General features: G+C 43.9%; 1 protein-coding gene across 6 annotated transcripts in view; it reads left to right on the top strand.

The window, feature by feature from the left end:
• The first annotated feature begins 446 nt into the window (after window positions 1-446).
• The window catches only part of Tmem131l (transmembrane 131 like), a 127,965-nt gene continuing 103,571 nt past the window's right edge, over window positions 447-24,840 (top strand). For 4 of the 6 annotated variants that reach the window (XM_090356844.1, XM_090356841.1, XM_090356840.1 and 1 more), the window contains exons 1-3: window positions 447-617; window positions 1,210-1,280; window positions 9,465-9,508. In XM_090356844.1, the coding sequence (XP_090212970.1) occupies window positions 537-617; window positions 1,210-1,280; window positions 9,465-9,508 (196 nt within the window). In that variant the 5' untranslated portion in view covers window positions 447-536. Of the gene's footprint in view, window positions 661-1,209; window positions 1,281-9,464; window positions 9,509-24,840 lie in introns of all 6 variants that reach the window. The other 2 variants (XM_090356845.1, XM_090356842.1) reach the window with 1 other exon arrangement.

The following is a 24,840-nucleotide window of genomic DNA, read 5'->3' as shown; positions in this document are numbered from 1 at the left end:
CCGCCCGCCCTTCCCCCGTGGGTGCCGACCGCGGCGCGTGTGCCACCCGCAAGGCGGGGACGGGGAGCCCACCAGAAAGTTCGCGCGAACGCCGGCGACCCCAGGGGGCAGCTGGGGCTGTCCCGCCGCGCCACGTGACCGGGCCCCCCAGCCCGGGCCGGGCCACGTGCTGCGCGCCGGGCCCGCGTGCGTTTGCATTGTCCACGTCCCCCGCCCCCCGCGCGCCTCGCGGCGTTCCGCCCGGCCACGCCCCGGCCACGCCCCGGCCACGCCCCCTCGGCGGCGCACACGCGCTCCGAGCGAGCGGCGCGCCCCCGGCTGAGGGGCGGCGGTGGCGGCGGCGGCGGCGGCGGCAGCTGCTGCGGCGGCGGTGGGGAGGGCGCGGGGCGTGGCAGGCGGCGCGGGGGCGGACCCGGGGCGCGGCGAGGCGGCCGGGACGCCAGCGAGTGAGCGAGTCCGAGAGCGAGGCGGAGAGTGAGGCGCCGAGGGAGCGGCGAACGCGGCGAGCCACCTCAGAGGAGGCGAGCACCACCAGCATGGCGGGGCTCCGACGCCCGCAGCCCAGCGGCGGCCGCCGCACGGCCGCGGCCGTGAACCTCCTGCTGGGCGTCTTCCAGGTCCTGCTGCCCTGCTGTCGCCCTGGAGGGGCTCAGGGACAAGGTCAGCCCGGCGCCGCGGGGTGCTGCTTCCCTCCCGTCCGCCCCCCCTTCCTCCCGGGGAGCTGTTGAGATCCGTGCGGGGCTTGGGGAGGCCGGGGGGCCGCGGGCGGCGGGGGCTCCGGGGCTCTGCAGCCCGGTGTCCGGCCCCGGGGCTGGCATCGCGGGGTTCGGGGACCGCTAGCCGCGCACGCCCCGGAGCCTTTGTGCGCGGGCCCCGGCGCCCCGGGCGCAGCCCCCGCTTTGTGTGGCGCGCCGGGGCCCCGCGGCGGCACGGCTTCCTGCAGCTTTGTTCCCTCAGCCCGGCCGCCCCCGGGACCCCCAGCCCGGGCGCCCTCGCCTTCCCACGCGTGGGGCTCCACCTTTGTGTTCCCACCCTCGGCTCGCCCCTCGGGGGGCCCCCTTGCTGGGGGTGGGGGACGGAGACTGGTTTTGGGGAGGCGGGTGGCACTGAGGGGGGCCGGCTGGGGAAACAGGAAGCGTTTCTTTTCCGTGCATTAAAAAACTCGGTGCTTTTCTTTTCTTTCTTTTCTTTTTTCGGTTGTCGGTGCAGCGATTGAGCCTTTGCCGAACGTGGTGGAGCTGTGGCAGGCAGAAGAAGGGGAACTCCTGCTGCCCACTCAGGTGAGGATGACCAGGTGACAGGGCATGTGAGGCTGGGGTCGGGGGAGGCCCCACTCACAGGCCCAGGACACTTTGCAAGACAAATAAACGGTCGCCCAGCCTGAACACCTGGCAGCGGTGCCATGTGACAGGGCAGCAGTGTGGCCGCCCCAAGTTCAGAATTGGGAGTCCTGGCCACCTCAACAGGGCTGCCTCCAGCCAGCCACTGCCCCAGCACTGGTCCCACTTCTCAGCTGGCCAGTGTCTCTGGGTGGACACTACTCTCCAAGCCAGCTGGTGCCCTGTGAATAGCCAGGGACTGGAAGGTTGGGCACAACGGGAGTATTGATCTCATGAATGTTGTTGAGTGGTAATTGCCATTAGCGCTAAGTAACTTTGGGATGAAGATAGGACTTTAAAGGATGGTAATCTCGGATTTTCTCCAAGTGCCTTTAATTCCTGTTAGAATTTACCTACTTAGAGAATTTGACTTTCAGGTCCCTTCATTACTGATGTAATGATAGCAAGTAGAAAAATAGTTAAGGCTGTGGAGAATCTAGCGTAGAGCACTTTGTGCTGCAACAGAGGTAGTGCTACAAAGCTTTTGTCTTGTAAGGAAGATTTGACTTGCACAAGAAATTCTCATTGACCTACAAAGGTCCTTGTGTAAGTGTAACATCCCAGTTGTTGACCAGCAGAAAGGACCAACGAATACATTTTAGAGGTGTGTGTTTAATGATAAGAAAGTAGTCAGCCTATGTGCTGTTATTTACTTGCTCATTACTTTCCATGTTGGTGGCAAGGTTCAAAACAGAGTGTCTCACTGTACCTTCCCTTGAAATTAGAGTAGTACAGTTTTGCATGTCAGCTTTCTCTCTTGAAGCTTCTCTTCTTGAGAGAAGTTCTGGTTTTGAGATATTTGAAATACTCATTTTGAACAGGACTAATGCATAACAGCTTCCAGGTGGAGAGGTAGAAAGGAAAATTTCCTGGGTCTTTCCTGGATGCAGGTAGCATGAGATCATTTTCTCAGTTTATCCCCAGGATGATTTTTTTCCCTCCTTGATTGTAAATAACACATGCCTGATGTTCAGGGCTTGGAAAATACAGAAAGCTAAGAACAAAGTAGAAATGGTTTGTCAGCCACTTTAGAGAGCCATATTTATCAGTTGATGTACCTTAAAGATTACTGTTAATGAATATTGAATTTGCTCCATAGTGGCATGAGTGACCTTTTGGGCTGGAGTATTTTTTGTTGTTGTTGTGGCAGTCTCTCTGGTGAAATGTAGGACCTTGAGCAGTACCAATAGTTATTGAGTTATTAATACTTCTTTCCTCAACCCCCATTCCCTTACTAGTTTGTGGGTGTTTTGTTGTTGTTGTTGTTTTGAGTCACTGGGCTCCAGTGAGGCATACTGTCTCCACCTCTTAATTTATTTTGGACTACTGGGCATGCTAGCACACCTGCCCTGACACCTCACTCCTCCTCTCCCCCTATGTCTATAGACATTGCCAAGTGTGTGTGTGTGTGTGTGTGTGTGCGCGCGCGCGTGCGCGAAAGCACCCTGGTTAAGTGCTGCCTGTATATATGCATTAACATTTTTACTCTGCTCCAGTCTCCATCTCTTAGCTGGTTAGACCAGGAAAGAAAATTAAGAAATCTCATTGTTGTAGCTTTAGTGGAAGACATAGTTAGAATGCCTAGAGATGAAAATGCTAAGGTCTATGGTATCATTACTTTCTAGGCTCAAAAGTTATTTTAGAAAATGGTTTGATTTTGCTTGTGTAATGCATTTTGTTTAGATAAAAACAATTGAGAAGCTGCCTTTATAGAGCATTTATTATGGAGGCATTGATAGCCACACTATTTTAATCAAAGCTATAATGAAAGTGAAACTATTCAAAATAATTTTCAGAGTGCTTTCTGTTTCTATGCACCTTTTAGGACCTATCCTACTGTACTCATGCACATACAGACAAGGAGTTCATGTCTGTTTCATAGCTGCAGAAGAAGTTGTGGGTTTTTTTAAAATTTTTTTTTGGGGGGGGGCTTGAATTCAGGGCCTGGGTGCTGTCCTTGAGCCTCTTTGTGCTTAAGACTAGCACACTACCACATTGAGCCACAGCTCCACTTCTACTTCTGGTTTTTAGGTGGTTAACTGGAGATGATAATCTCCTAGACGTTCCTGCTGTGGCTGGTTTTGAATGGTGATCCTCACTCCCAGCCTCCTGAGTAGCCAGGATTACAGGTGTGAGCTACCATGCTCAGCATCTAAGAAGTTACTTTTAAGAGGTTCTTTTCAAAGTACTTTGCATTTTTTTCTTGTGCATGTATAAGCTGTTGTAAAGAAAATATTTACAGGAGTTACTTAAATTGGAATGTTTCCCTGCTTAGTAGCTTGCGTCTTTTGTTCATCTAGACTGAAATATGACTTGGAACCCTAAAGAGTCTTCCAGGACAAGTGAAATGGGAACAGATAGAAGATATGGCCATTTGTACAATATCTTATTTTGTATATACTGTTGATTTTTTCCTTTCCTGATGGGCCTCTAAGTCATTAAGCATATGAATAACTAGGCATTAATACAATAATACATGAACTATTGGAACTGTTATGAACTGGCAGACATCTATCTTTGGTCAAGTGTCCTGGTTGTGAATCTTGATGAGTCCTGGCTCTCTTTGAAGCAGGACCTGAAAAATGCTAAGTACATACTCTCATTACTCCCAGTTCACCTTTTTTTCTGTTTTCCTTTTTGTAGAGTGGAGGAATGTTGGGGCTGATTTCATGAGGATTAAGTGCCTTGAGCACAGTGAGCACCTGATATAGTTAGCTATCATATTAGTGGTCATTGGAAAACCTGAATGGATTTCCTGCTTTGAAGGAGCTGTGGGCCTTGTGTGCTAGGCCCAGTTGCATTCAGATCTTTTTATAATTACTTTTGTTATGAAATCATTTGGTACATTAACATAAAAACTGTATTTAGGGCTATGCATTGTGACTCAGGCCTGTAATCCTAGTTACCAGGAAGGTGAAAGTAAGCAAATTGTTGTCTGAGTTAGCTTAAGCAAAAATTCAAGACCCTCTCTGAAAAGTACAGAAAAAAGGGCTGAGAGCATGGCCCAAATGGTATGGAGGCTGAGATCAGAGGATTGCGGTTCAAAGCCAGCCTGGGCACAAAAGACCAGGAGACTCTTACCTTGAATTAACCATCAGAAAACCGGAAGTGGTGCTGTGGCTGAAGTGGTAGAGTGCTAGCCTTGAGCTTAAGAGCTCAGAGACAGCACCCAGGCCCAGAGTTTAAGACTCACACCCTCCCCACCAAAGAAAAGACTTCTTTCTTAAACTTATTGTAAGTTGTTCTGTCCTCTGATTGCCAAAGGGCCATGATGCAGAAACCAAGAAGTAACTTGTGTGCAGGGTACAACCTAGTGCACCTTCTAATTCCTTCAGTCTGCTTGTGAGTCCCTGTGATTAAAGCCCTGGGTGATACCCCTAGATCTGCTCTGGCTTCTGGGTCTCCCATAGTCCTTTACTCAGCTCACTCCTCTGGAACACTGAGTTGTGCCTGATCCTTGGCCAGGGGACCCCATTAGGTTATTTGCTTGCTAGTAGCTCAGGGCTGGTCTTGCCTGGCTTCAAACCTGCAGTCCCATCACCACCCTTTCTCCTCCTCTGAGTTGTGTTGCTTAAGTGTCTTTTTTTTTTTTTTGCCAGTCCTGGGGCTTGAGCTCAGAGCCTGGGCACTGTCGTTGAGCTTTCTCAAGGCTAGTGCTCTACCACGTGAGCCACAGCACCACTTTAGCTTTTTCTGTGTATGTGGGACCAAGGAATCGAACCCAGAGCTTCATGCATGCTAGACAAGTGCTCTACCACTAAGTCACAGTCCTGGCCCCTTGCTTAAGTATCTTGAGTATTGGCTTTTTTGTTCTATCTTGTGTGTGCCTGTTGCCACAGCTGGATTTCCCTTGTGAGAGTCTGCCACTGTGGCTTGGAGGCTCTGTGGAAGGCTCAGACCTCTGCAGGTCTTCCTAGCGGGGCTGAGGCAGTTTCCTGTATCTTTCCCTACCACTCGAGTTATGTGTCCAGCCAGACAGTCCTGAAACTGTTGAAATGCCTACTGATTTCTTCTCTCTGTTTAAGAACCACTTTTTTTTTTTAATCAGTTCCATCAGTAAGAAGCTCAGCCTAGAATCTCTTATTGAAGTCTTGAACTTGTGTGAGAAGACCCGCCCCTTTTGTCCCTGGGTTGACAAGCTTGGGGTACAGACATGGAGATGGAGCTAACTAGGAGAAGCACTCTGCAGCACCTATTTGGAACTAGGTTGGATTGGGCTGGCTTTGTTCATGGGACAGTGACCATGGTCTGGCCTTGAACTCTTGGGATCCAAGGATGAAGGAGAAAACTTATGCTTTTAAAATACCAGGTCTTGTGAGTGCCAGTGGCTCACATCTCCAATCCTAGATACTCAGGAGGCTGAGATCTGAGGATCACTTTTCAAAGCCAGCCTGGGCACAGAAGTCCTTGAGACTCGTATTTCCAATTAACTTTTAGCTGAAGAGCTTAGGGACAGTGCTCAGGCCCTGAGTTCAAGCCCCACAACTAACCCCCCTCCAAAATAAAATATCATGTCTTGCTGGGTGCCAGTGGCTCACACCTATAACCTTAGTTACTCAGAAGCTGAGATCTTAGGATCGTGATTCAAGATCAATCTGAGCAGGAAAGTCTGTGAGACTCCTCTTTTTGTTGTTGGTTATGGGTATAAATTCAGAGCCTGAGTGCTGTCACTGAGCTTTTTTGTTCAAGGCTTATGCTCTACTACTTTGAGCCACAGTGCTACTTCTGGTTTTATGGTGCTTAATTAGAGATATATCTTAGACTTTCTGCCCAGTCTGGCTTTGAACCATGATCCTCAGATGTGAGCCTCATGAGTAGCTAAGATTGCAGGTGTGAGCCACTGTGCCCGTCTCTGAGACTTTCCAGTTAACTACCAGAAAACCGCAGATGGAGTTGTAGCACAAAGTGTTAGAGCACGAGCCTTGAGAGCTCAGGGATAGTACAGAAGCCTGGACTTAAAGCCCCACAACCAGTTAAAAAAAAGCCCTCCCAAACCATATCTTGTTTATTTTCACCTCCTAAGTCTAAGGTATAGATAATGGAAACTGGTAGAAAGTGAAACAGGAAATGGTATCTAGGTTCTTTTTATTGTCTCAGGTACTGTGATATGTAATAATAGCAAGCTGCTCCAGTCATGAATCATTGGCTAGTATTTGGAAATCATTTTGTCATGGAGGTTTATTTTTGGTTTAATCTCCTTGCATTATCAACATTGCTGACATGGGCTGAGCCCTGCCAACATGCCTTAAGCGCTCTCAGAGCATTAACTCCTATTGGTACAGTAAAAACTGCCATGTATTACTACCTGATTTTTACAGCTGAAGAAACTGAGGCACAAAGGAGTTAACTTGTGTGAGTCAATAAGAAAATGCTAGTAGGACTTGAACCCAGGGAAGTCGTAGCTCCAGAACCTGAGCTTTGGGCCATGATGTTACAGTGTCATATCATAACCAGAAACTAGACAGTATTGTGGTGATAAAGTTCCTGTAGCAGAGAAATATACTTTGTTTTCTGTTTTGATTTTGAAAAAGATGGTTAATGAAGTTTCAAAACTAGTTTATTCTAGTAGAATTAAAGAGACAGATGTATTATGTTCAGCCCTCAAGACATTTGTTCAGCGTGTCTATGAGCTAAGCATTATTTCAGGTGCAGAGGATGCCACAGTAAACAGAAGCACCTGCCTGTGTGGCACTTGCAGTCTCAATGAAGGTATGTGGGTAATGACAAAGACAATTTTGAATTACACAGTCTGTTGATAAGCATACATAAATATGGCAGCAGTGATGAAGGTTTCCCTTTTAATTCAAGAGCTCACTTTGAGAAGGCCATATATGAGCTGGCCCCTGAAAACATAGAGGGAATTTGCATAGTAGTTGCAAAGGTCCTGAGGCACTGGGGTGGGGGGGGAAGGGAGAGATAAGGAAGTAAGAGGATTTGGTTCCTGCCCTTTAAGAGATTAACATTAAAACTATGCCTGGGAGCGGTGGGGGGAATCTATGCCTGGAGATAGCATGGAATTGGGTGTGTAACTAGACCCAGCCCAGAGCCTCACATGGTATAGACAGTGCAGTTCAACTTTTACACTAACATTTTACATTGGAGTCAAAGTCTGCTTAAGTGTGCTTGCAGAGGGAAGGAATATGTTTGCTAAAGCCTGTGCTGGGCTATGCTGACCTGTCAGAGAGAACCTGGAAGATATGTAACTAACACTAAGGTCCCATTGTAGGTTCATTCTTTTTTTTTTTTTTTAATTCTTATTTTTAAGACAGGGTCATACCATGTGAACCAGACTTCTTGTCCTATCTCAGCTTAAGGCTGGGATTACATCTGTCTTCACTGCACGTTCTTGAGTACTGGGTCCCTCCCACATAGGCAGTGAGAACAGTAGATTTGGAGGGAGAATGGGTTTTGCTGTAATGCCCAGGACGGGTAGGGCCAGCAGTGGTAAAGTGAAGAAGAAAGCCCTTTATGCCTTGCTAGCCAAGGCTTGAGACATTGAAGTATGGACAATATTTGCAGGCAGAAGGATTAGAGAAGAAAGAACAGGCATGTCTGAAGGGAAGAGAGCAGTGCAAAGGGATGAGAGAGAGGGAAGGGACTAACTCAATCTGAAGCCAGCAGCCCCCTTCCCTTATGTCGATAACTAACATGGGTATATAGTGAATAGAGCTTGACACGGTTTTATATGTCCAGGAACATTTGAAAAACGGACTGTGAATTTTAAGTCGACCCAGAAGGCATGGGCTTAGAACTGAGCAAAGCACAGGGCTCTTGGTATTGGGGAAATAAAGCATTGTTGGACTATCTACAGGTGTGATGAAGTGCTGGGTTGGGACAGGATACCAGATTTGGGGTTCAGGGTGCCTTATGTTGAGGCTTAGTGGAGAGGAACCTGGGCCAGGTGGTTTCACAAGACACAGTGGAGGAGTTGGTGGGACTACAAGGTCCAGGTCCTTGAGGCCAGCAGTGGAGACCTTTAAGAAATACTAATGTGGGCTGAGCGTGTCTGCCATGCAGAGAGCACTGTGTGTGTATATATGTGTGTATTTCCAGAGACCCTGATTGTGTTTCAATCAATCTCCCTTTTTACCATGACCTGTATTATACAAGGTCTACTGATTATACAAGATGTCTACTCAGTAGGCTTGGCAGATGATATTGGAGAAGCTTTTGAGTGTGATATTTATGTAATTTACAAAATTACCGGCCTATTTTACATTGATGTCAAAATATATCAGGTATTCATTAAGAGAATTCTGAGATGAGTAGAATAATGTCTTCTATACTTGGGGATTTTAATTAGCATCCGATTTTTTTTTTTTTTTGCCAGTCCTGGGCTTGAGCTCAGGGCCTGAGCACTGTCCTTGGACTTTCTCAAGGCTAGAGCTCTACCACTTGAGCCTCAGCACCACTTCCAGCTTTTTTCTATGTATGTGGTACCGAGGAATCAAACCCAGGTCTTTGTGCATGCAAGGCAAGCACTCGGCCAAACTCCCAGCCCCTGCATCCAACTTTTATCCTATGCAATTAAACTTAAATGTTAAAAGAAAGATGCTTGAAGAGAAGTGATATCTGACCCATTTTGAGATTAAGTTTAGACTGCGGTTTTTAAACTTTTTTTTTTTTTTTTTTTTTTTTTTGCCAGTTCCGGGGCTTAAATTCTGAGCTTGGGCACTGTCCTTGAGCTCCTTTTGCTCAAAGCTAGTGCTCCACCACTTGAACTACAGCGCCACTTCTGGCTTTTTCTGTGCTTACTGGAAGAGTCTCATGGAGTTTCCTGCCCAGGCTGGTATTGAACTGTGATCCTCAAATCTCAACCTCCTAAGTAGCTAGGATTAGAGGCATGAAACACCTGTGCCTGGCTAAGCTGGTAGAATTTTTACTAGTAGTTTTGTTTTGCTTTAAACCAGAAGAGCCAAGAGACCACTTGGTAACTTACTGATTTTTATACTTGTCTTTAGTGTCTTTCGATAAATACCTCAATTAGTATGCTACTTTTGCTATTATGGGAGAGTTGAGGAGGTGTTTTGGTTGGCTTGTTTGTGTTCCTTTGGAGCGGGTATTAAACATTTTCTTTTTCAATAGGGTGATTCTGAGGATGATTCTGAAGAGTCTTCTCAGGAACAGAGGTAAGAAAAGAAGGGAGGTAACCACTACCTGCCTGCCACATTGTCCTCTCCTCTGGATGTCCTCTGGGGTGATTTTGTCTGTGTTTAGTGCTTAATCATGTCTGTAGTATCCCTTTCTTTTTGGCTTTTGTGGTGTTTATAGTCTCTGCTAATGAATTTGACTTAACACGTTACATCCCTTGTGGGTGGTGGGGCAGTCATTGGTCAAAACTGTCAAGGATTAGTTTTTTGTAAAAAAATGATAAGGCAGCAGGTGGGCAGGACACGAGAGGCTCCTCATTGGAGGTGACATTTAAACTTAACACCAGCAGAAGCAGAGACAGCCAAGACATGCAGAGGAAGAGTGCTTTGGGTAGAGAGAATGCCCCACAACAGAGGCCCTGCAGTTGGAAATGCTGACAGCAATCTGGGGGCTTGGAAGAGAAGCTGGCATTGGTTTGTAGGGTGAGATGAGGTAGAATCTCATCTTCACCCAGCTATGGGTTAAGAAGTGGTCTTGTGGATTTTTCTGCCTGGGCTGTCCTCAGACTGTGATCCTTCCGTGCTTAGCCTCCTAAGTAGCCAGGATTATAGGTCTGAGTCACCAGCACCTGACATTTTTTGTTTTTTTGGTGGGTCCTAGGGCTTGAACTCTGGACCTGGGCACTGCCCCTCACCTCTTCAGCTCAAGGCTTCTGCCCTACTCCTGGAGCCACAGCCCCACTCCCTGTTTTCTAGTGATTAATTGGAGATAAGAGTCTCATGGTCTTTATTGCCTGGGCTGGCTTTGAACCATGATCCTCAGATCTCAGCCTTCTGAGTAGCTAGGATTACAGCCACTGCGTCTGACCACTTTTGCTTTTTTTCTTTGGGTGCTAGCAATCAAACCTAAGGCCTTCACATACGTTAAACCTCATACCCTGCCACTGTACCAGTTGTTTTCCCAAAGCCCTTTCTTGTTAATTAGAACTAGTTTATTTTTTGCCATGCTTCTAGTAAACGTCAAGGTATTAGTAGACCTTATCAGTCTTTAGACAGAGTAAAGTGAAAGATGTGGAAGGCGAAGGGAGAATTATATTGATGATTTAGATATAGTAATTTATAGTAAATAATTTTTACATTACAACTACTTGCAGGCATATGTAGGGTCTGTGAATATGTACACGTATGTATGTGTATATAGTTTTTATATTTGTTTATAAAGAATGAATTAAAGTTTTATAAAATAGTACTGATCTGTATTGCCTGCAGTGTTCTCTTAACTTTTATTTCATCAAAAGAAAAGTTGGTTGTCACCTATTATTGAGATAGAATTTACATGCTGCACATTTAAAGTACTCAGCTGATTTTTAGTATGTTCACTAAGCTATATAAGCATCATCACAATAAGTTTTAGGCCATTTTCATCCCCCACCCCCCAGATATCTTCCCCAGTAGTTTCTGACTTCAATCTTTGCATTTATTTAAAAACTCCTTAATTGTGGTTTACAATCTGATCAGTACTAATCTGCATGTTTTTCAGGAAGTTTCCCCTGTTAAAGGTCTTACAGTACTCTGGTCTATTTGCCACTGCAGAGATGCAGAGTCTCTTACTGTGTCTACACTCCACTTACTTGCATGTTACCAGTGTTTCCTTAATGTTCCTTTTGCCCATAGGTTCTTAGATGGAGTTAAGCCTCAACTTTGCCAGTTATTTGGCATTCTGTATGAGAGGTTTATATATTCTCTTACATTTAGTCTTCATATCAATATGAGTTCATAGGTATTTATATTAAAAATTATCCGATGCTTCTGGCCATTTTTTTCTGAATTTAGATGATTTGGAGGGATTGTAATTTAATGTGTCCATTTAAAGTGCTTCTTGATCAGAGTTGCACCTTCCATCATTTCCCCCCATTGTCTTTTACTTTTCCATAGACTCATTTCACACTTCCCACTTTATCACATCTATACATTGCATATTCTTGCTATATTTGTCCCCTGCCCTGTTTTCATTCATCTACCTTCCCCTTTACTCCTGCCACCCTACAGTCTCATTTCAGCTTTGTTAAATTGTTAGTTGTTTGAAAGGTTTACCCATGAAACTAATCCAGCACTTTTGACAAAATTCCAAAATTTTCACCTGTTGAGTAGGGTCTTGGACTTCAACACGAGCTCGCACTTTTCAGCCTTAAGTCCCAGATACCATGTTACTCTTAAGTTGTCATGTCTCCTTAGCTATGGTTGCTTCACAGGTTGTTGAACTTGCCTTATTTTTTGGTGACATTGTCGGTTTGGAAGAGCATTGTGAATTGTCCTTTAGTTTCAGTTGGTCTGATGTTTTTCCATGTGCATGAGTTATGCAAGTTGCTGTTGTTATTTTGTCATATTAAGGGTATGTACTACAGCATGGCTCCTCACTCTGCTGTTGACCACCTTGCCAAGGAACTGTTGGGGTTTCTCGTTTTCAGCCTCTTCACATACTGTACTCTGAAATCAAGTCATTAAGTAGAATTGAGCTGCTGTAGCACAGGTTACTTAGAATTCTTCTCTATAGGAGGTTTGTCTTATTTTCTTACTTAGGCTTTTAGTTGTTCGCATTACTGTGAACCTATGAATATTCACACTTGAAGTTACAATCTAGAACTGTTTGTTGTGCTATTTATCCTTAATCTTAATGTACAGAGTTACTAGTATTTTCTTGTACATCTCAAAAACTTTCTCTGTGATTTTAACTTTAAGAACTAATGCCAACTTTTGTGAGGTGTACTTGAAATCAGTGGAACTGCTATTCACCGACTTCATAAAACAAATTCATGTCTCTCAAGAATTCACTTAGACAAACTACTACAAATGAGAGAAACATGCCTGACTATAGAAGAGTCTCCCATTTATACACTGAGAAAGTGCAGATAGCACTGGGGAGAATCTTGTAGATGGTGAAGTGTCCGTGGTTTAATCTAGGTCTGCTAAGGTAGGGCCAGGCCCAGACCATGTTGATTAGGCATGGAGCCTTTAGAGCAGCTTGCCTCAGACACAGCTGAGGGAAGCTTTCAAGATAATTGGCCTCAGTGAAGATTTTGTTTATATTATCTTGACTTTATCTTCTGCAGGTTTTCAGTAATTATATTTGGTTGAAAGCCAGGAAAGCACTACTTGAAAACTTTTTTTCCCTCTCCATCTTCATTTTTCTCCTGGGTGTTCTCAAATATCAACAGTAATTTACTCTGCTGAAAAAGAAAGATTGCTGTTGGGAACTCAGTGATGAGAGCTGACTTTAACTCTTACTAGCATTGATCCATTGTGGAAGGCTCTTGTGCTCTCTCTGAATCTCTGATAAGTTTTGTTGGAGAGGGTAGTATTGCAGTCTGTGAAAATTTAAACATTGGCAAAATATGAATAGACCATTTTTCCAGTTCTAAAAAATAGTTATGAAAGTCATGCATGCTGACTGGGTAGGTATGAAAGGGTGTTGTCAGTTTTTTTTTTTCCCCCTGAGGTTGGAACCCAGGGCCTTTGTGCAGTAGCAAGTTCTCCATTGTTGAGCTACACTTCAGCACCTGGCCTGGCCTCTTCCCCTGCTTTTCAGACTTTTACCTGCTTGGACACAGCATCTAAGTGTGGTCTCCGGAAATAGTTTTAGTTAAAGGCCAATCCTGAATGTCAGTGACCTTTCAGCTGAAAGGTCCAATTGTAGACAGAAGTGCTGCCTGGAAAGGAGCTCAGAGCCCCAAGGGGAAGGTAGATATTCTTCATTATCTTTGTTCACCTTCTTGGAATTGAATTCCCCTATCTGTTGACAGGATCTCACATTTTTTACTTGAACTGGTCTTCCTAGTTTCCTTGTAAGCCTCTTCTCATCCCACTAAGTGATCTGACCATCTTCTGCGCTGTACAAAGCCCCAGAAATGGTTAGCACAGGGCTTATCCTTGGGTAGGCAATTGCCTTTGACAGGATGCCCAAAATCTTGTGTCTTTCTTTTTTTTTTTTTTTTTGCCAGTCGTGGGCTTGAGCTCAGGGCCTGAGCACTGTCCTTGGACTTTCTCAAGGCTAGAGCTCTACCACTTGAGCCTCAGCACCACTTCCGGCTTTTTTCTATGTATGTGGTACCGAGGAATCGAACCCGGGTCTTCGTGCATGCTAGGCAAGCACTTTAACCACTAGGCCAAACTCCTGGCCCCAAAAATCTTGTGTCTTTCAACTAAGTTCCCAACACCACACCTAGTAGCACCTAGGTGGAAGAGCTGTTAGATATAGTAGTGTTTTGTTTAGTCTTTTCAGTTGATTACCTATATTTCATATATTCTTCATGTCCAAATATTCATTTGCTATTGAAACCATAGCATCAGTGTTGGGGGTTTTTGAGTTATACAATTATTGAGTGTATGGGGCCAGGAATTTGGCCTAGTGGTAGAGTGCTTGCCTAGCATGCACGAAGACCCGGGTTCGGTTCCTTGGTACAACCTACTTAGAAAAAGCCGGAAGTGGTGCTGAGGCTCAAGTGGTAGGGCTCTAGCCTTGAGAAAAATCCAAGGACAGTGCTCAGGCCCTGAGCTTAAGCCCAGGACTGGCAAAAAAAAAAAAAAAAACTCCAACAAAACAAAACAATTATTGTGTGTGTGTGTGTGTGTGTGTGTGTATGTGTATGCGTATGCGTATGTGTGTGTATGTGTGCATGCACGTGCATGCGCATGCATGCATGTGTATGCCAGGCCTGGGGCTTGAAATCAGAGCCTGGGCACTGTCCCTGAGTTTTTTTGTGCAAGACTTGCATTCTTCCACTTGAGCCATAGTTCCACTTCCAGCTTCTTTGGGAGTTAAAGGGAGATAACAGTTTCATGAGTTTTCCTGTCCCTGGCCAGCTTTGAACCATGATCCTCAGATCTCAGCTTCCTGAATAAATAGGATTACAGGTGTGAGCCACCTGTGCCCAGCTAAAGTTGGTATGTTTCTAAAGTTGGTATGTTTTAAATGCCTATGGCATTGTGCTTTGGCTTTCTCTTAATGACTTAGCAGTAGCAGTATTGAGGAGTTTTGCAAAGGTATTCTAGATACATTATGATGCCAGGCTTCTTATTTGTTAAAGTGGCAGCACAGCTTTGGCTTTCAACATTCAGATGACCCATATCATTTCCCAAGGCTGTGTTCTCTGTCTAGGAACACTGATATTAAAATAATGGGGTCTCCTGGGAACTTGTTTTATTTTAAATGAATTATCACCAAATGATTAGTTTATTGTTAAGAGGCTTTCACATGTGAAATATGACTCAAGAGTACTAGTGACCTCCCTCAGGGTAACAAAAGAATGTTGTCACTTTACAAATAATTACTATGGTAGTCTAGATGGTATCTCATACAAACTATGGTCTGTGTTTTTAGAACCATTGTTTTAGATCATTTTGCAATTAGTTTATAAGTGATGTCCGAAAAAGACTGTGCTTGTTGTAGGTCTTTGTTTTTCCAAAGCCCTGGGATGTAGTGAGATGTCATTGATAAAAGCATAAGTTCTTTGAAGTCAATAAAAAGTAAGAATTTTTGGTCATTTAAAAATCACTCACTGGTTTTCCCTTGTTCTCTAGAAGATGGCTATCTTCTTGGTGTTGTCTTCTCAGATATACACACTCCTTCCCCTGTTTGAGAACAGGTTTATGGCTGTACCTGCTTTTTTTCTCCCTTTAATCTCTATGGTATCCAGTTTGTCTGACACATGGCTGATGGCCTACGCTCAGCTTCTTTTATAGGGAGATGATTTGATCCCTGTGAGATGCCCAAGGATACTTGCTAATATACCCAGAAGTAGCTTCAGTGAAAGCACAGCCATTGTATAGGGTCTCCCATAAAGACCTTGGTGACTTGAATACATACTGTAGAGTATTGACTTTTAGGATTGTGCTACTTTGTGGGTGTTGGTTCCTTTAATTGGCCATTGTTATTTACAGTAGGCAAAGTTCAGTTTAAATTACCATCTCATTACTCTTTTAGCTGATAATTATGACAGATGTATGCACTTGGAATTTTTGGTGAGATAATTCTTCTGGTGTCATGATTAACCTTTCTCTTTTCTTTAAGTAATTGGCTTGATATTAGAACTTTGATTTACAAAGTATTATCCCATGTTTTGTCCTCAGATGACCAAGGGGTAGCAATCCCATTTTATATGTGAGGAATTAGGCTCATAAAGGTAAAATAATAAAGCTAGAGAGCTAGGAAGTATCAGAACAGTACATGAACCTAGGCATCTTCTCTGTATATTTGTCTGCCTTGTTTTATTGTATGTATAAGGAGATGATAGGTAACTATTTTCAAGTGTTAACCCATTCTGCTCTTGTAAGAGAAGTCTAAGATTAATTTATGGAAACAACTACATTTAAAAAAGTCACACTTACTTTTTATATGGTTTCTGGTAAAGCTCAAAAAAAAAAAAAAAGATCATGGTTTTTACAAGATAAACCCAGAGTTATCTTCAACAGAGTTTTACTGTGATTTGATCCCTCCATTAATATACCACTGTTGGAAGAAGCTTTGGTCATCTATGAACATTCTGCTGTGTAGCTTTGAAACAATCTGGAAATTCTATATGTGGCATTTTAAGCTCATATGCTACTATAGTATGGAGAGGTGAGCTGTCTTGTTAGCTTGCTCTGTGATTATTTTCAGCAGCAGGTAACAAAAAAGCCTTACCCAAAACAGCTCCAAAAATAGGGATGCAATATGTCACCTAACAAGAAGCCAGGGGGCAAGGTGGTTCTGGGTAGATTTGCTTACTAGGTTCCTTTCTACATGTTTTCTTGACTATGCCTGGCCTGTCACATTGCAGGAAAGCTGTAGAGGCCTCCGCCCAGAAGAGCAGGTGAAAAGAACCTTTCTCTGGTACTTTCTGCTTGGAAGCACCCCACAGTAGATTCCCCTTCTAGGACAGAAATGGGTCTTTGCTCATCTTGACCTCTTGACTGGTCTAGGGAGTGGGAAACTTCTTCAGTTAGCTTTAGCCAGAGAAGGGGCCTGGATGGTAGGAAGCCAGTAGCTGAGTGTGCTTGCCAAATGAGTCACGAAAGCCCCGTGTGGAGAGAGCCTTGGAGGGCTGTGCTGCCTCAAGTGTGCCTGCCCTGCACATCCCCCTTGGCATCACCTGGGACCTTGTTAGAGGATGGAGTTCTCAGACCTCACCCAGGTCTGTTGAGGCAGGCCCAAGGGAGGGGATCTCTGAACAGCCCTCCTGGTGAGTCTGATATGGGCTCCAGTTATAGGAATCACATTTCAGCATATGCTTTCAGAGAGGATTAAATAATGAGAAACAATGGCCTCTCATTAAGCAGTGGATAGAAATTGGGAGGTGGAAGTTGTTTTAAACATTTTCCATCCTTGCTAGTTCAGGTTTTAGCTGACGACCTGGCTAACATACTCTTCACATACTATCAGCTTGTACTGCCTCAGGTTGAAGGAGGTCTGTCATGTACATGGGTATGTGGGGGGATTCCAGGGTGAGCTTTGGCATTCACTCTGGTTCCAGCATGCCCTAGCATGCCAGGTAAATGGATTAGGTTAACATCAGATAACTTCCAGGATGAACTGAGGATTCCTCTCAAGGAGAATTACTTCATTATAAGGGAAGTGAATCTGGCAGAAAACCTGGGCCTTGTAACAAAAGGGTTCAGTTATTGAATAGGAGTGACTACTCACTACACATGTGTGTACACATCAGTCTCCTGGCCCAGCTCTTGTTGCTCTGTGGGTATGTGGTGGGGGGGATTGGGGTATGAGGAAAGGGTATTAATTTCTTAAGAAAGAAGTGTTTCTGGGCCTGGAGTTTGGCCTAGTGGTAGAGTGCTTGCCTAGCATGCATGAAGACCCAGGTTTGATTTCTTGGTACCACATACATAGAAAAAAGCTGGAAGTGGTGCTGCGGCTCAAGTGATAGGGCTCTAGCCTTGAGAAAGCCAAGGACAGTGCTCAGGCCCAGAGCTCAAGCCCAGGACTGGCCAAAAAAAAAAAAAAAATAGTAGTATTTGTGTGTGTGTGTGTGTGTGTGTGTGTGTGTGTGTGTGTGTGTGTGTACGTGTGTGTGTACTCACACACACTTGAACTCAGGGCCTAGGCACTGTTGCTGAACTCTTCTGTTCAAGGCTAGCCTCTACTACTTTGAACCACAGCTATATTTCTTCCTTTCTGGGTGGATAATTTTTATTTTATTTTATTTTTTTGCTGGGGTTGAAGGTTGCGGGGGGAGGGTTGTTTGTTGGGCTTGAACTCAGGGCTGGGTGCTATCTCTGAGCCTTTGTGATCAAGGCTAGTGCTCGACCAACTGAGCTATAGCTCCGCTACCAGTTTTTGAGGTTAATTGGAGATAAAGATTCTCAGTGGAACTTTTAGGCCTGAGCCAGCTTTGAACCTCAGTCATCAAATCTCAGCCTCATGAGTAATTAGGATTACAGGTGTAAGGTAGCTGTGCTGGGCTCTGGTGATTAGTTGGAGATAAGAGTCTCACAGACTTTCTTGGATGGGCTGGCTGCATGTAATTTTCAGATCTCAGCCTCCTGAGTAGGTAGCATTACAAGTGTGGGCCCCTGACTTCTGGCAGCTTCTGCCAGTTTCTGCCAGCCACTGGGCCTCTGGGTTTCCTTAGCTTGAATCTGCATCTCTGTGGTTTCTGCTTTTGTCATCATGATAGGCTCTGAGCAGCTGTGTCATGGCCTTTTTATAAGCATGATGGATATACTGCATTTAGAGCCACTCATGTTAGTAATGTCACCTGCAACTGACCTGTTTCCAGTAAGATTTTATTCTGAGATACTAGGATTAAGACTTCAGCATGTCATTTTGGCAGGAAGCAGGGAACTGACCACACAACCCAAACTAGTGATACTCAAGTGTGAGTCCCATGAATGCCTTTAACTTCTTTCCTCTACTACTCAGGCTTGTAGGAAGTAACTTAAAAAAAAAATCTGTTACAATAAAAAATAAATGAAAAAAAAAATGTGGCTGGTGCTTTGTATGGAACACATTGTGTAGCAGCATGACAGAGGTGTCCCAGACTGTCAGCTACAGCTTTGTGCAGCCGCCAGACTTATGTGGCACAACCAGTTCTGCAGATTGTCTTTGCCATCTCACAGCCACCTGGCCTTTTTATTGGATGGATCTTTTTCCTAAATTATTTATTTTGTGTGAATATATTAGTATTTAAGCTAATGGCCTTGAGCCTGCTAGGCAGACACTCTACCAAGTAAAGCTCCACACCTGCCAGCCTTTTTTTTTTGCTGTCTACAACTTTCCCAGTTGTGCCCTAGCCATTCTTGGACTATGATCCTTCTACCTACACCTCCTTTGTAACTGGGATTCAGACATGAGCACAGCTGGCTTGTTTGATGAGATTTTTTGTGAGTAGCCTTGAACCGAAGATCTAATTTTTGCCTGAATAGCTCAAATTATAGGCATGTATTACCCTGTTCAGCACCCCCTCCACACTCCTATTTTTTTTAAATATATGTTACATTGTGAGCTAGCTCTTAGGATAAGCAAAATTTCTTTGATGTTGTATGGATTTATTCTTTTTTTTTTTTTTTGTGGGTCATGGATCTTGAACTCTGGGCCTGGGCGCTGTCTCTGAGCTCTTCAGCTCTAGGCTACCACCTTACCCTCGAGCCAAGCCCCATTTCCCATTTTCTAGAGATTAATTGGAGATAAGAGTCTCAGATCCTTTTGTGCCAGGGCTGGCTCTGAACCTTGATCCTCAGATCTCAGCCTTCTGTGTAGCTAGGATTAGAGGAGTGAGCCACCGCACCGACAGATTTATTCTTATGAGAGTAAGTGGGAAGATTTTCTTTGTTTTTGTTTTCCCCCTTTTCAAATAGGGTCATCCTTTGCATAGCCTGCCTGGAACTCACTATGTAACCCAGGCTGACCTCGAGCTAGTAATTCTCCTGTGTTTGCCTTCAAGTTTGGGTTTACAGTTGTGAGCCAGGACACTGGCCTGAGTGGGAAGATGTAAAAGTGAAGTTAATGTGCTAATAGGCAAAGCCATGAAATTGAACTGTGCTCTTCAGAGTAGAAGTCAGATGTCTGTGTATGTGTGTGTGTGTTGTGTATACATACATGGTGTGTGTATTCTGTGATCCGCTTGTGTTACTAGTTTAAGTTAACCAGTAAGTACTTGAAGGGGATTCATAAGCCAAAGGCACTTCTCTATGAACCATATCTTGGTTTGGCAAGGAAAATCCTTTTGTTTCCTTGAAATGCTTGATCACGTAGATAAAAGTCTCTTTGCTTCCATACATTTCAACTACAATTACCCCAGTGTATCCGCGAGAAATAGCTGCTGTAGTGAATTTGAATCCCCTGTAAGTCCACTTTCAGGTGGATAAATGTCACATCCAAATTGCCTGTTAGCTGGACTTTCATGTAACTTAATTAGCAGATTTGTGTTTGGGGAGAATGTGATCTGTGATCTTGAAATTGGTTCCTGGTGTTGTAATTCGTGGCTAATTAGGTGCCTTTACAGAGATGCCTCTCATTAGAGAGCTGGACAATTAAAGGCTGAAATGTGAGAATAGATACTCTCTAGTCCTTAATCTTCTAACCAATTAACTGGGGGGGGGGGGGAAGGGGTGTTGCAAAATTAGGCTTCATTTCAATTCAGAAGTTTTTTTTTTTAAGGTGACTGGGTAGGGGTTTGTTAATTTAGCACCTTTTGGGGGGTTATAGTTAAGAGGGGATGCCTAATTGCCTATTTGGGCAAACTTAAAGGTATCCTGCATTTGCGCCTCATTGGCAACCAGGATTCTAGGTTTAGAAATGATCCTAAAGTCCAAATAAAAACATAGTGAGGCTGGGAGTTTGGCCTAGTGGTAGAGTGCTTGCCTAGTATGCATGAAGACCTGGGTTCAATTCCTCGGTACCAAATACATAGAAAAAAAAACCAAGAAGTGGTGCTGAGGCTCAAGTGGTAGAGCTCTAGCTGTGAGAGTCCATGGGCAGAACTCAGGCCCTGAGCTCAAGCTCAGGACTGGCAAAAAAAAAACCCAAAACCAAAACCAAAAAAAACATAGTAAACGGAAAAACAATAGAGGGATTTGTCTTGGGTCTTGTCCTTGCTGAGTTAAGAGCAGGGTCTGTGCCATGTAGGATAGGGCTTTGGATACTGAAGAATCAATAGCCTGATTCTTTGTGAGTCTAAAGCCTGTGTGTTAATCAGATGCCCACTATTTACATTTAGTTCCATTTTGGAATTGATAATCAAAGGGTGAAATGTTCTTAAAACCCAAATGTGTAATATTGATGGGACAAAGAGAGAATAAGAAGTAACTGCAGGGGTCCGGAGTTTGGCCTAGTGGTAGACCCAGGTTTGATTCCTTGGTACCATATACATAGAAAAAAGCCAGGAATGGTGCTGGGGCTCAAGCGGTAGCACTCTAGCCTTGAGAAAGTCCAACAACAGTGCTCAGCCCCTGAGCCCAAGCCCAGGCTGACTGGCCAAAAAAAAAAAAATAGTAACTGGAAAGAGACTCTGGTACAGAAGGGAAAAAAAGAGATTTCCAACATTTTCCCCCACACATGCCCCTTAGAGATTTTGATCAGGTAGGTTGTGATTATAGATATTATTAATATGACATTAAGTTACTAGTCTTTAGTATTATTGTTTTCCCAGTGATTCATATCCTTTATTTTGGTTCTCTGTGATCATTCATGTGGTGAGTAAAGTAATTTCTATTAAGCCTTCTTACAACATAAAATGTTTTGACACATTTGTCATTTTATGCCATTTATGTGTATTTATTTTTAACATTGCTGTGCAGAAAAGCACTCACATTTAATGAAGTTGATTTCTGGATGACTGGGTTATTTATTTATTTTTTTTTTGCCAGCTCTGGGCTTGAGCTCAGGGCCTGAAAACTGTCCTTGGACTTTCTCAAGGCTAGAGCTCTACCACTTGAGCCACAACACCACTTCAGGCTTTTTTCTATGTTTGTGGTACTGAGGAATCGAACCTGGGTCTTCCTGCATGCTAGGCAAGCACTCTACCACTAGGCCAAACTCCCAGCCCAGACTGTTTTTTTGGTGGTTGTTGTTGTTTTTGTCATTTTGTGCCATTCCTAAGGCTTGAACTCGGTGCAGGTCCTATTGCTGAGCTCTTTTTCAAGGCTGGCATGCTACCACTTGAGCCATGCCTTTTCTGGCTATTTGGTGGTTAATTGGAGATAAGAGTCTCCGGTGCTTGTTTTACCTGGGCTAGCTTTGAACGGTCATTCTTATATCTCAGCCTCATGGTTAGGATTACAGGCGTGAGCCACCAGTGCCCAGCTTTAGAGTATTATAATTTTCCATTTACTTATTTATCTTTGATGATGAGGATTTTATCCAATGTCTTGTGTGTGATGGTATATCTGTGGTGTGCCACTGAGTTCAGACCTTACTATTGGTCTTTTAAAAATTTTCTCTGAAGTTCAAAAGTAGACTTTATTAGTACTGATAAGTTATTTTCATTAATTATATGCTACTTTTCTAGCTTTTTGCCTTTTGAATGTTTGTTTTCATAAAGGTTTTTGTTGTTGTTGTTGTTGTTGTTGTTGTTGTTGTTGTTGTTGTTTTGCCAGTCCAGGGCTTGAGCTCAGGGCCTGAGCACTGTCCTTGGACTTTCTCAAGGTTTAGCTCTACCACTTAGGCCTCAGCACCACTTCTGGCTTTTTTCTCTGTATGTGGTGCCAAGAAATTGAACCCTGATCTTCATGCATGCTAGGCAAGCACTCTGCCACTAGGCCAAACTCCCAGCCCCAGGAATAATTTTTTTAAAGAACCTGTTCAATTAGTTGTCCAATGGGGTTTCGTTTTAATAAGTCCATTTATTTATATGTACAATGTTGTGTGTGTGTGTGTACATGTGCATGTGTACACGTTCATGTGTATACTGGAGCTTGAACTCGGGGCCTTGTGCCCTTGCCCAGCTTTTTTGCTTAAGGTTGGTGCTTTACCACTTGAGCCATACTTATGCTTCCTCTACTTAGACCTTTTGTGCTGAATACTTGGAGATAAGAGTCGCTGGGATTTATTTAACTGCTTAGGCTGGTTTTGAACTGAGATCCTGAGTAGCTACGGTTACAGGTGGGAACCAGCAGCACCTTATATGTATGATCTTCTTTTTTAAAATTTTCTTGATCATAATCACCCCTCTGACATTCTTTCCTCTTTGCTTCCTAAATGGATCTCATCAAGTTGCTTTGTTCTATATTAATCTTCCTGAGTTTTAATTTTCAGTGTAATAATGAGCTGTCTTGCTCTCTGCCATGGTAATGATAATACAGCTCAAGTTGTCCTAGAACTTAAGATTCTCCTTTTTCAGCCTCTGGGGTGCTGAAATTACGAGTTTATGTTACCTGCCTTGGATTTAAAGTGTCAGTTCTATATCAGAGAAGTTTCTGTGTTTTTCATTCTTTTTATTTGGTTATTTTGATTTGTTTTATTATAGTACATGGCCTTGTGTCTACTAGACTTAAGCTCTACCATTGAGCTACATATATCCCAGCTTCCTTATTACATTATTTTATTTTTCTTTTTGTGATACTGGGGATTGACCTCAGGGCCTTCGCTTCCAAGGCACATTTGAGCCATGGCTCGGGCCTAGCCTTTGGTGGTTATTTTGGAGACAGAGTCTTCTCAGACATGGGTTGGTGTGAGGCACCCAGCTCCCATACTGATTTTTTTTTTCCATTCCGGGGGCTTGAACTCAGGGCCTGAGCACTGTTGTTTTGGGCTTTTTCCTCAAGGCTAGCACTCTGCCACTTGAGCTATGGCACCATTTTGGCTTTTTCTATGTATGTGGTACTGAGGAATCAAACCCTGGTCTTTGTGCATGCTAGGTAAGCATTAGGCCAAACTCGTGCTCCCCCCCACCCCCACCCCCCATACTGAATTCTTATCGTACAAAGCAGTGCATATGAATTTGTGGACTATTTTTCTCTAGAAACTTTAGAGAAATGTCACCTTGGGATATCCACAGCTAAATTCAACATGTATTATTTCTACTGAAATCTAATTAGGAGACTTTAGCATTCTTCTTGTTACAGTAAACAAATTTAATCTATTTAGCTTTTAAGATGTTTGTGAATGCTACATTCCTAAACAGTTAAGTCTGTTCTGGTCTTTGAGGAAGGGGCAGCCAATTAACCAGCACAAACTAGGTTGGTGGTATGGCTTAATTGGTACAGCACCAGTTGAACAAGCAGGCAAAGTAAGCTTGAGGCCCTGGGTTCAAACCACATCCCCAAGGGGAAAAAAAAAGACATTGTAGGGAAATGCTCAGAGGGGAGTCCAACATCTAGGAACAACTACTCTTAACCTCTAGAGTCGTCTCCTTGCCAGACTTTGCTGAAGGCCATTCTAACTAATCTGTTGAGAGCCTTGATTTTGAGATGTTAGGAAAGAGAAATGCTGGAAAGTGATTAACTATATGAGATTGAGACTGTTAATATGATACTTTCAAGCTGGAGAAACTGGAAGAGACATTCCTGCTGTTTGCTGAGGGTGGTATTGGACTACCAGCCATCCAGTGCTCTGTCAGGAGCTTTCCAGTCCCGGAGGTAAGGGGTCTAGGCAGGGCAGTCACTTTCTCCTGCACAAGCATAGGGCCATTCCCAGTTGGTTTAAACAAGGATGTGGCTGAGTCTGCATTTAAGGAGTAGCTGTCAGAAAAGAAATCTGGTGGTAAATTCCTCGAGTGCTAGCTAACAAGGTCGTTGCCAAGCCAGCCCCACTCCAGGACGGTGTAACTAGAAATGAGAAAGGTGGTTGAACTAAAACGATCTGATTGTGAGTCATTGTAGATTTAATGGATAAGAATTCATTCAGAAGGTATCATGTTGGACTTGCCTAAGCATTACTTTTGAGGGTTCCCCTGAATTAGTTGTGTAAAACAAATCAAAACATTTTAAATTTACTGAACACTTTGTTTAAACAGAATTTTCTGTAGAAGCTTATACAACAGACAAAATCAGGTACTTTATTGGAGTTGGGCTGGAGAGGCCCACTGAGTTGAAGGGATAGTTAGTTGCCTTTCATACATTACTCAGCAGGGTGTTCATCCTCAGCTGGTAGGCTAAGCCCTCTTGTCTAGCCCCCTGAGGGATCTCAGTCTCAGTGAGGCCCTCTGAACACATAGGTCTCACTATAATAGTGTTATACTTGTTTGCTTTGGATTTGCTAGCAAATGACTTGTTGAGGACTCTAGTTTTCCTCAGTTACAAAGACAACCACTTAGGGTGTGATGCTGAGGGCATTATTGTGTGATGAGAGCTGCGGTCCTATTTACCATTTCTGAGTTAGGCCTTCTGCTGTTTGCTGAAAATACCCTCTATGACACTTGTACTCTAGGCACCTCAACTCTGGT

The sequence above is a fragment of the Megascapheus bottae genome, chromosome 23, assembly GCF_031878675.1.
Source record: "Megascapheus bottae isolate mThoBot1 chromosome 23, mThoBot2.hap1, whole genome shotgun sequence".
Taxonomy (NCBI): Eukaryota; Metazoa; Chordata; class Mammalia; order Rodentia; family Geomyidae; genus Megascapheus; species Megascapheus bottae.
The sequence above is the reverse complement of the archived record's forward strand: the minus strand, read 5'-3'. Positions and strand labels throughout refer to the sequence as shown.